Here is a 12385-nt window from a genome sequence, read left to right as displayed (position 1 = left end):
TACAATGGACAGTAGCTTAAACAGCTGTAGCACAAAGCAGTGTATAGTTGAGATGAAACAAATATCCCCATAAGGGTGCAATCAATACTTTCTATGTGTGCATGTGTTTATGTTTGTGCCTTCATGTGTGTACATGTTCATATGTGTGTAGATGCATGTGTGTGCATGTACGTAGAGACCAAAGAGCACCTATAGGTGTCATTCCCATGTACTTATATGTTGTTTTGTGAGACAGGGTTTTTCACTATCCTGGAATTCACCAAGTAGTGCAGGCTGGCTGGCTGGTGGCTGTAGGTTTCTACCTGTCTCTGCCTCCTCAGCTCTGTAGTGACCAAGTACCACTGTACACAGCTTTTTGTCTTCATGTGCATTATAGAGATTGAACATGTGTCCTCATGATTGCAAGAAAGCACTTACCAACCGAGATATCTCTGCAACACCTAAACAATTCTACCTAAAATGTAAAATAATTAGTTTGTTGTGGCTGAGACAGTCTTATCATGCAGGCCAGAATCAAGTCTTTTACACAGAATGTAGCCTGGGATAGCCTCAAATATGATGATATCTTCCTTCTACCTCCTTAATACTGGGTTTATAGGCTTGCCCTACCATAACCCCAAAACCACAAAATCATACTGTCAATCTTCTAGATGGACTTGAACTAGACATTCAAATCATCTAATGATGCAGTGGTTTCTTTGTAGAAGAGTTCATTGCATGTCTCCTCAGTCCAAGAAATGTGTGAGAGGTCACTTATAGCTCACACAGGCATTTAGGGTTCTGCCTGCTGTCCAGATCTGGAGGGCAGTGTAGAGTGCCTGCTATGTTAGCTACTGTTCTCCAGTGATGGGGGAAACTAATAGGAACCACATGATGATATGAGGTTTATCATTGAAACAATCACAGTGCATTCCATTTCCCAAGCACATACGATGTTCTGGGCACTCTTTTCTCTTCTCTTCTCTTCTCTTCTCTTCTCTTCTCTTCTCTTCTCTTCTCTTCTCTTCTCTTCTCTCCTCTCCTCTCCTCTCCTCTCCTCTCCTCTCCTCTCCTCTCCTTTCCTTTTTCTTTCTTTTCCTTTCCTTTCTTTCATTCATTCTTTCTTTCTTTCCTTCCTTCCTTTTTTTTTTTTTTTTTTTTTTTTTTTTAATTTTTATTTATTTTATGTATGAGTACACTGTAGCTGTCTTCAGGCATACCAGAAGAGGGCGTCAGATTCCATTACAGATGGTTGTGAGTCACCATGTGGTTGCTGGGAATTGATCTCAGGACCTCTGAAAGAGCAGTCAGTGCTCTTAACCGCTGAGCCATCTCTCCAGCCCTGGACACTATTTTCTAAACCAGACGTTGGCAAAACCATAGCCCATGTGCCAAAGGTAACTAACTACCTTTTGGGAAATTAGGAATCAAAAGCTAAGAGTAGTAGTAGTAGTTGTTGTTGTTGTTGTTGTTTTCAATTATGTTAAAGAAACTCAAATCTAATTTTGGGGCCAGAGAGAAAGTTTTTTAGGTAAAGATTGTTGCCAAGACTACTGCCCTGAGTTCAATCCCCAAGACCCACTTGATCGGAGAGAACCAACTCCCAAAAGTTGTCCTTTGACCTCTACATACACATGGTAGCATGTGTGTGCACCTCCGTAAGTACACTAAATAAATGTAAAATAAATAGTTAATTTTCAACTTTTCTTTAAAATGCAAAGGCATATTTCATCAAATATTAAGACACTGGACACTAAAAGAGAGGTCAACCCCAGTCGTTGGGGTCCAGTGTATCTAGTTTTTTTCTTGTGTGTGCTTGTTATTACAAAATCCAAGGCATGCTCCTAGTTTTCGTAACTTTGGCACACTGCTCAACAAGAAGATTTCTTGGAGTTCTTAAATGGTTGGAGGAAAAGAATCCACATTTTATGACATTTGTGCATTCCATCATTCACAAATGTCTGTGTCCACAGACAAAGTCCTGTTAGAAGACAGTCATCCTGTGTCTGAGGCTGCTCCCCCCCTGTGGTGGCAGAGCTGAATGTCAGGGACAGAGATCATGTGAGCAGTTAAACCTCAAATATGCATCATCTGGCTCCTTGCAGAAAAATGTGTTGGTCCCTCTTTTAAGCACTTCACAAACAAAAACAAAAACAAAACAAACAAACAAACAAAAACCAAAGACAATCCACTTTAAAACAAGTGATACAGAGGATAAATAATATACATCACTTGTAAGATAAAATAGTGTATTTAAGGGTGGTTGTCAAAACAAAAAGGGGGCAAGAAATGCAAGCCAGGAGCACAGGGTCAAAAGGATAGCAGGCTGCAATATTAAATTTCATTTTGATATATTCTCAGAGATAGCTAACATCTCACTTAAGCCTACGACAATCATATTTTCAGGCTAAACACAATTTGCCTGTTACAGGGAAATTACTATAGCCATGCAATCAAGAAAAATCTCCAGGAAGGACTGTAAGCGAAAAGCAAGTTGGGATTTCCAACCAAGGAACAGTGGTTGTCTGCAGAGCCTGCTTTAGCGTGTATGACGGCTGCGTGGAGAAGCCAGTGCTCTCTGTGCCATTGGGTATGGGTGAGAATGAATACACAGGCATGTCTAGGTGCGTGTGTGTGTGTGTGTGTGTGTGTGTGTAGTTGTGTATGCATGTGTGTGTATGCATGTGGGTTTTCGTATAAATGTGTGTGTATATGTCTCTGTGTGTATGTGCTTGTGTGTATGAGCATGCATGGGCATGTTCTCACATGAACTCTTGTGGATAGAACAGAGATCATTTTAGGTGTTTATCTCTCATTGAACTGGAGGTTACCTGCTTTAGCTAGGCTTGGAGGCCTGTAAGACCTAAGATACATTAGTCTCCACCCCACAATGCCAGGGTTACAGACACCTGCAGCCTTGCCTGACACTTTACATGGATGTTGGGGACTCAAACCCAGCCCCTCATGTTTACAGAGCAAAACGATTATTACCCACTGAGCCAGCTCCCTGGCCCTTCATTGGCACCTTGACCTCAGGCAGTTTGAGATTTAATTGTTCCTCTAACCCTTCTCATCTGGATATCTGGGATGTTTTAAGCAAATTAGAATCCAATGCCCTGTGCCTCAACTTTCCTCCTTTGGAAAGTGGAGGGAGCCCTGTCTTCATCCACTGAGGAATGACATCGTTTCTAATGAGAGCAAAAGAGGCCAGCATGATCCTGGAGAAGTGCTGCAGAAACACTCGCTTCCTTCCCTCACTTCTAATCAAATCTCAGTTCTTGGCTCCCAATTAAAGATTTCCGAGAGTTCCCTTTAATCTCCTGTTAGTTTTTGAAAAGCCCCAAGCCAAGCCTAGCCAGACAAAACAAACAGCAAATGACCAGGAGAAATATCCAGTGCCAGAATCCCCACTTCCTCACAGCCCCTGCCCAGAAGGCAATGCCCTGCTTGTGCTGTGTTCCTGCCAGAGTCTTTATTGCACACGTATTTCTTTTTTATCCCTTTCTGACACCCCCTTCACCACTACCACCAATATGGCTCTCTCTGCTGGTGCCTCTTAAATCCTTAAGGGCTTCCATGATGCTGTTATTTGGGCCATCCTTCAGTGGTTTCTGGGACATAAAAACAGCTAAATTAAATGTCAGAAGCGACACTTGATAAACTGTACAAATAAATATTTCTCTTTCTCCCCCCCTTCCTAGGATCCAAAGAATCCACAATAAATTTGAAGCTGCATTCCCCTTAAATTGGCCTTATTTGTTGTCATTATTTTGAAATATTTACAAAGTAATTTTGTTCTTTAAACTTTCTACCTTCTGTGTTCTTGTGAAATAAAATGGAAATGATTGTACATTTTGGTCCTTTCATTGACATTTAAAAAATGTCCATATTATGATGTAGAAACTGTTGTTGCCATAGAAATAAGAAAATTAACAATATACACTTATAGTCAATGAGTGGTTTGTTTTCATTTTTCTTGTTCTTTGAGGGGTGTTTCATTTGAAGGCAATACCATATCACAAAAATTAAGGGACATTTCTCTCAGGTTTTCTTTATTGCTACCACCAAAGGTGACTCTAAATCTTCATGACACAATTAAAATATGGAATTGTGGCCTGTGTGGGAAGCATCATCCTCGCCCAGGAGCTCTTTCTTGTTCTTGATCTAATATCAATCCACGTAAGAACTAAGGATGTCCCTTCATTGGTAGAATGCTTTACCTATTGCGTGTGTAAGGCATGGGTTTGATCCCTGTCATTCCACAAAACTGGGTGTGAGGGTGACACCTGAGATTCTGAAGCACTGCAGGTAGAGGCAGGAGGATCAGGAGTTTAAGGCCATCTCTCCCACATAGCAAATCTGAGGTTAGCCTGGGGTATGATGAGACCCTATCTTAAAAACCCAATAAACAGACCTGCAAGACAGCTCGGTCAGTAAAGAGACTTGATCTCAATCCCTGGGTGGTAGAAGGATAGAACCAACTCCCACATGCAGTCTACCGTCTTCCACGTGTGTACTGTTTTAACAGCCCACTGACACGGATACATAAATACTTTTTAAAGTTACAACACACACATACAAAATCCAACCTTACAAACAAACAAACAAACAAAAACCATTTTGTAGTTAAAAAGAACCTTGGATACACGTTAGGCTGAGTTCTCAATAAAGCTCCAAGATCTAAGTGGTCGCTATAGGCTCATTCCCAAGAAGGCACACCATGTGTCTGTGGGCTGACTACAATAGAAATTCTTTTTCTTAGATGGATCAGAAAGGTGCTTCTTAGAGTCTCTAGTCTTGGCCTTGTGTCTGTAGCTCTCCACAGCTCGGTGCCAGGGTGGGTTTGAGTCACTGAGCCAGCTTAGTGCCATCTGCACGCCTGGGAAGCTGTATAAACTGAGAATAGTGATGTCTCGGGGAGCTGTCCTGTGAAAATGCTGCTACCCGTCACGGTTAGAACAAACAGGTGCTCTGTATCAGAAACTCAACAGGGCTTTGAAATAAACAGGGAAGCGTCCTCCTCTTCCATTTTAAGACAGACTTCAATTTCCCTGTGGTCAAAAAGGGATCATCAGAATTGCTAATTCAGTCTTTCTGAAAGAATCAATGGGATTCAGTGTACAACAGAAAGCCCAGTGCAGCTTGGATTCCTAAACAGCCAGATCAATTCTGTCGACCTGATTTCTAGTCCCAGAACCCATTTGATGTGGAGGAAGAGAACTGACTCTACAATGCGGTCCTACAACGTCCACACATGCGCGGTGGCACACGCATGCCTATGCACAGCACACAGACACACCATGTAAGTAAGCGTTAGGTCAAGGGTTTGGGCTTCATTCTACACCGTAGTAGATGTCTTCAAACATCAGTCAGTATGGATTCCACTTATTTGAAAACGGACAAGTTCAGAGTAAACATTTTAGACATAACACTTCAGACATAAGACATAAACACCTTCGTTTTGCAGATGTGGTATCTGTGATGGTGAGAGGCTTCATGACTTCTTCAAGGGCACAGGGCTAAAACATTGCTATCTAGCAACCCAGTGCATGTCTCCCAGGCCCAGGGTCTTCCATCGACACACTGTTATCTGCCCCGTTTTGGAATGATAAGATTTCTAGTCATGGTCTGGTGATTGCATACCTAGGGACTTAGTATAATGTCTGAGATTAATAACGTTTGAGCTTTCCCCTCAGCATGGGGCACCCTGCTTATTCATGCACCTATATCTTGCTTTCTTATTTCTGTCCCACTCTGTGCTGAAATAATTTAAGGTGACCCTCGGACGTTTTACCAACAAGCCGGATCTCTGACTGCTACCACACCCTCTAAGACCTGGACAGTCCAGTAGTTGCTTTCTAGAACTGAAAGAAGAAAATCTGGGGGGTTGAGGGAGGGGAACGTGAACAATTTGAGAACCCTGAACAATGTCCAGCTTTTGTGGAATTATGTGAAACAGTGCAAGAGAACTGCATTTGGGTATCAACAGGTTTAGTGTTTACCAGTCTGATCACAAAGAAAAGAACAGGCACTTTACTGTGTCTTTGTCTGGGAGAAATAAAAGGGTTAATTCTCCACTGCTGTGTGCCAAAAAAATGTCTAGTTTACAGACTGGAGCGAATATGGCACCTTCGTTTTAAACAGCCAATTTCCAGTTTTGTGTTGGCTCTTGAGATTCCTGAGCTAGTGACAGGGGCCGGGGCAGGAGAATGAGCTGGGTTACACTTACTTTGAATGTGGACATATGGGCTGTGGGAAGGAAACTATTTAAGATGGGGCTTAGGGAGAAGGGGGGAAAAGTCGCCTTTCCCCAGCTGAGATTTTTCCAGGATGTCGTCATACAATCTCCAAAACCTCCGCGGAACAGTAGATGGCTCTCATTGGCTGTATGCAAATGATGTGCAAGCACTGGTTTCCTGGCAGAGGAAAACTTACACCAGAGCAAAGATTCAGCCCGAGCCTGGCTCTCTACAATCCTGAAAGAACAGTCATTCTTGACAGGGCAATTTCAGCCTTTGACATGCCAGGAAGTAATTCCATAATGTCACTCAGGCTGAGGTCTCACCAGTCCTAAGACAAGAAGACACAAGTGCAGTGTGTAAGATTTAAGTTTCACACAGACTTTAATACAAAGCAAAAACCATGGGAGGAGCCCAAATTACATCAAACATTGTCACTAGTAATTAAACCCAGCTTAAGAAAAGAAAGGGCTTCTGCCAGGAAATTGCAGGCACAACCTGAAGCCCATTTCCTCCCCCATTTTACAGACAGGGGACCCTTGCCATGCTCCAGATGTGACACCCAGATAAGGCAGTGTGGGGGTCATTAACATACCTGCAGAAGTCAGCCCATTCTGGAGGTGCAGAGGCCTTTCTGAGGTTTGCTGACCTGTGTGTTTCAACGTGTTTCATTTTCTCCAAGAGCAGGCAGATAAGAAAGGTCAGGAGACTTAGGTTAAAAGCCCGGAAATAGACAGGACCCCCACAGTATGACATCATTTTCTTGCAATGCAATGAAGCAATGACAATTCCATGAAAAAAAAAAAAATCAAAACACTAAAGAAGCCGGGTAGCCACAGCGAGTCCCAGAGTCTGCAGAGGAAGGGCCTGCCCAGCTCAGCTCTTGCCTCTTTGTTAATATCCTTGGATAGAAAACCTCAGAAGAGAGGGTAACAGGGATTGGTGGGTTGGGGGAAGAAACTAAAAGAGAACACAATGAGGGAGAGTTGGGTGAGGGTTGGTGGAGGAAGAAAACCGAAGGGGGAGTCTGTCAGTGGCAAACGGGAAAGGACTCTCCCTAGACCTAGAACGGGGTTCACTACTATTTACTGACTGTCTTGTGGCTGGTCCAAGGGGAAGAAGAAGGATTCAAACCTGCTTCAGTGTCCAGCTGCCAATCCTGGTGCAGAGCTACATCTCCCCCTTTCTGACTCAAACAACGGTCTTATGACTCTTGCGCTGACCTTTCTGGAGATATGTACAGAAAGGCTTATTCACCCAAACAGAGAGGGAAATACCAAACCAACGACACAGAACTGTACTAGTCCCTGTACAACTTGCCAACATCTCCGCAGAAGGGTCTCATCTCCCCAGCAACCATTCACTTATATGAGCTCTAGAAAGTGTGGGGAGTCAGCTTCGAACTTGTATAGTCCTTTTGAGACTTAGAACTTTCCTATGAGTTTCTTCAGCTGCCTTCCTTCTCCTCCTCAGAAGACAGAGGAGCAGCTATAAAGGCCTTGTCCTGGGACACAGGTTCGAATGGATGACACGACTTTCCTAAGTAGCCCTGTGAGTATGTAGGTACTCTCTTTGTGGGGTATACCCAGAAATTTAAGTGTGAGAATTTGCCTGGTTATGAAACTTGGGCAAATGAGCCTCCTGAATGGGCAGCCCCTGAAACATAGAGATCCCTTTGCAGGAATGACAAAAAGATGTCCTCAAGGCACCTGCACAGGTCATAGGAGGCTCACGGGCTTGGTGAACAAGGAGCCCTGAGCGAGGCTTCAGCCTGGCCTGGTGTCCTTGTGCAATGTGTCCAGTGCAGTGCTGCTCCCGGTCTCCCCAGTGGCAGATCCTGACCTGGATTCCAACCAACTGGTTATGCCCCGAATCACGGCAAGGATTTAAGGGCTCTGGCCAACACAGAGAGGCTGCATCAGAGTGTCCTGCTGCTCCACATCTGGCCAGGTAGCAAGGTTTGGAGAACTGGCTTCTGTGTTCTATACCTCTGCTCACTGGCTGGGTGGCTGCTTCCTGTAACTGAGTACCTGTTCCTTTGTCATGCCTGGGTAGGGAATTCAGGATGGCTATGAAGGACAGTCTTAGAACTTTTGTCATTTTTCTTTGTTCTCCCCATGCAGATCCTCCGGGATGTTAGCAGAAGCCACCAACCAAACACTGACTACAGCTAACAGAGAATATCACATCTCCTTGACACTTTAATATATATCTCAGAAAACAATCGACAACAAATCACTTTTACTTGTCTCTTCCTTGTCTCCTTGATGGGTGACACACTATGGGGACTGTCCCGATCATGCCAGACCAACTGTCGAGTAACTGAGCAGGGCCAGGTGGCCCATCTAGTCTGGCTTTCAGGAAGTTATTCCACAATTACTGGTCGGAACCATGCAGAGACAGATATGCTCTCTGGGAAAAGCACACTTAGCTGAGAGGTCCTCAGGATGGCTCAAAACCTTCATCTTTTCCCTCCACTTCTCCCTCATTCTCCTGGGGAAGGGAAGTGTCTTCTTTAAATGAGTCACTATCCCCAAGATCTATTGAAAGCTCTAGCTGTTGTAAAGCCAGGAAGCATAAGAAATCTACAGAAACAGAACTTTCCATAAAATGCCCATAATTACTGAGGTTATTTTTTTTCCTGACAAATTGGCACTCTTATAGTCTCTGGTCACTCCCTTTAAGCAGTTATGATGTCTACAGTTAACTTGATAGGAAAAGGGAATTTATTTTTACACTGGTGTATCTGATTAAAAAAAAATCCAGGGTTTGTATTTTTACCATCTGAATAACCCTCATGCTTGTTCACACATGTTGAATGCATTGTTTAACTTAAGTACACAGAGCAGACTCATTGAAGATTACCCTTTCACCTTACTCTAGACAAGGAGAAAGATCAAAGCTGCCAATATTTTTCTAGGACGACCCCTGCTTTGTTCTGAACACTTTGCCCATCACCAGTTTATGAAAGATCAGGCAACACCCTGCCTTGCTTTTCTCTTCTATAAACCTTCTTATAAACAAGACTCCATTGCTCATTTGGCATTCTAAGAAGAGGGGATTCTCCCTTATAGGTAGACCTTTACTCTACAGTGTCTTCTACAGTTATAGTATCAATTCCTTCAAACTTTTAAAGCTCACAGTGCTAAAGCAGTGAAAAGCATTGTGGGACTTGGCAGGTGAAAAGCATTGTAGGACTTGGCAGGTGAAAAGCATTGTGGGACTTGGCAGGTGAGGAAAGGTATTTGAAATGGTTTTGTTCTAATAAGACCGATGTTGAACAATGAAAAGCAGCTAACCTATTAACAACTCTGCCGTGAAATACTCAAGTGGCTAGCATTTTAACAAAATAACCCTGGCTTATTAGGTAATTAATTTCTTTCATATTGGAGGAGAATATAAAGTAAATGATAACGAATTTTGATTAGCTCATAAATTATTATTGATAAAGAATGCATAGGATAGCAGATTATATATTCTTAATATGGCACAAGGACTTGGAAAAGCAAATCTCCCATCCCAGGGGCCAGCAGGAGGCTCAGTAGATAAGGGCACTTTACAGTGAACTTGGGAACACCATCCCTGGGACACAACTCTTACCGGCAAGTTATCCTTTGACCTCCACACATGTTGTGGCATATGCAAGCTTGCACACACACACACACAGAAACACACAAAATTGTTTTAAAAAAAAAATCTCCAGCCCATAAAAGATAAAGAAGTTTGAACAAGTTACACAACAATAAACGGACTGAAAACCAACCCCCTTTGCCTTTGGGGGGTTTCTGTTTTCCCACACATGGAACAAAGGAGCCAAGATTAGCCGTTGTGTCCAGAATCCTGGAACTTAAAATACATGTACTAGTGTAAAACGTTAAGCCCTAGCATGCTTTGCTTGGCAAATTTCATGAAAAAGATAAGCTCAATGGAATTATGACTTCAGACAGGGAAGCGGATGCTATCACAGACCTAGGGAACAAGAAGAAGAAAAATATGGAGCTTGGCCATAGATAGGAAAGAAGGCTGTTTTTTTTTTTTTTCCTCCCCCAACCAGCAGCCTGGACAGAGAATAGGCAGAGAATAGGGCAGCAAGCTCAGGCTGAGAGCACCTTGCTCAGGCCAATCAATCAACAAAGATTTTATTTGACTCAAGTTACTTTATTTGTCAAGGGACTCTTAGGAGGCGCCTGAGATAACATGGATGAGGGTTATATGCCCTGCTGAGTGTAGTGGATTGCAGAAATATCCTAGCGACTGGCTCTGTAAGACCAGGGAGGGAAGGGGCTGGGTAACCAGAGAGGGCTCAAGAAATATTCAAAGAATGCTCTGAGGTTGAGCCTAAACAGTGGGGCCTGGCTGGGGACTGTAAAGAAAGGGCAATTGCAAGCAGACAGAGAATGAGAACCAAAATGGATTTATCCTCTTTAAGTAAAGTACCCAGCCAGCGCTCAGGAGGAGACATCATGGTTACAAAAAGCACTTTGACTGAGAACAGAAGAATAAACCTCAGATGTCCTCACAATATAAAGATGCTTCGGTATTCAAGATTTCCCAGCGAACTTAGTTCTGCCAGAGAGAAATATAAAGGAAAAACACAGTGCTTCAGGAGGCTGGGTTCTCTTACAACATGAAAACTATGAAGTCCAGTGTATTAGTCTTGTTGCCATGCCTGCCAGGAAGCTGAAACAGAATTGAGATTCAATTCTAGTACTCATGTATCCAAGTCTCGTTTCTTTATATTCTTCTTTATCTCCCATTCCTATCTTTCATTACAAGCTGTCTCATTCTTTCCTCCGTTTCAAAGATATTGTGTCCACTGTGTCAGGCACATCGAACCTTTTGAAGGGCAGATGGCGTGAGAGTCTGGAGCAGCAGGCAGAATTATGAGCTTTAAATATTAGCTCTGCCTCTGACTCATCCTGTGTTTAGGTCTTGAGGCTTGAGGTTTATTCTTGGGATATAGTTCAGGCATTTTCCAGATGAGAAAGGGCTCTGGGGCATCTAGTTGGCTTTTCCTAATAACTCACCCAGTGACTGTCTTCCTCTTGGTTAAGCATGGCTTACTTCTCCGAGGGTCTTTGATCCTCTGTCTGCAGACACTCTGGCACCACGAGCCTTAAAGGTCAAGGAGCAAAGACACACTGAGATGGGTGAAATTGGGGGACACTTGTTAGCAACCTCTGAGAACCTACGGGGCAAACACTGGCTTCTAAGATGGATGGTGTCATCCATGGTATGAATAACTGTGTACTCACTAAGCTGAGGTGGAGAGTCAGCAGATGTGTTCTGGAACACAGCTGTTTGGAAGAGAGCCATCAAACTCTGTTTTCTTTAATCCATGTGGATTGTCAAAGTTCAGCATCACGAGGTTCAAGAGCAAAAGTATGCTCTTGTGACTCAGTTTCCTCAAAGGACCTTTGCTCATTCATCTCCTGAGGCTCCTTTCACTTTTAATTGCTACGGTGTTTTTTGTTTTGTTTTGTTTTGTTTTGTTTTTTAATCTATTGGTTCTGCTTACAGTCATTTGGCTCCACAAGGCACACAGATGGACAGCTTTTGGATTCTCTTTCAGTACCATGTAAAACAATACACGGGTACAGTAGAAAACTATTCGTAATTGGAAGATGTCAATTCACTAAGAGGTCTAAGTTATACCAAAGACCTGCCACATATGTGCAATGGTTAGCTTCGATTGTTAATGAGACAATTTAGAAGCACCTGGGAACAGAGTCTCAGTAAGAGTTTGGTTGTGAGCATGTCTGTGGGAGATTGTGCCTATTACATTAATCAATGTGGAAAGGCCCAGCCCACTCTAGGTGGCACCATTCCCTAGGTTTGAGTTTTTAGCTGTGTAAGACTGGAACAGGTGAGCTGAGTACTGATTATGCATGTATAGGTTTGTCTCTGCTCTTGACTGTGGATGTGACTAGCTAGTTTGAGCTCCTGCCAACCTCAACTTCCTGATCTGATGGATTTGTGACTTAACATAATGTTTTCTCCCTTGAGTTGATTTTTGTTGAGATATTTAATTACAGCAGCAAAAATGAATCTCGGAAGTTACTTTGACACAGAGTCTCATGTAGCTCAGGCTAGCCTCAAACATACTGCAAACTGAGAATAAACTTGAACTTTTGATCTTCTTGCCTCTACCTCCTGAGTGCTTGGAT

General features: G+C 43.1%; 1 protein-coding gene and 1 non-coding gene across 2 annotated transcripts in view; one reads left to right on the top strand and one right to left on the bottom strand.

Annotated features, from left to right (window-relative positions):
* Tmem212 (transmembrane protein 212) overlaps positions 1-3935 on the top strand; it is a 32186-nt gene extending 28251 nt beyond the window's left edge. Inside the window, exon 4 of the mRNA XM_034501346.3 lies at positions 3681-3935. Coding sequence (XP_034357237.1) covers positions 3681-3701 — 21 coding nt within the window. The 3' untranslated portion in view covers positions 3702-3935. The remainder of the gene's footprint in view (positions 1-3680) is intronic.
* On the bottom strand, positions 1701-1863 carry LOC117708061 (small nucleolar RNA SNORA81). Its single transcript, XR_004606775.1, has one exon. It is a non-coding gene; the product is annotated as a small nucleolar RNA SNORA81 (small nucleolar RNA).
* Positions 3936-12385: the final 8450 nt, after the last annotated feature.

This window comes from Arvicanthis niloticus, chromosome 4 (genome assembly GCF_011762505.2).
Source record: "Arvicanthis niloticus isolate mArvNil1 chromosome 4, mArvNil1.pat.X, whole genome shotgun sequence".
In the NCBI taxonomy this organism is placed as follows: Eukaryota; Metazoa; Chordata; class Mammalia; order Rodentia; family Muridae; genus Arvicanthis; species Arvicanthis niloticus.
The sequence above is the reverse complement of the archived record's forward strand: the minus strand, read 5'-3'. Positions and strand labels throughout refer to the sequence as shown.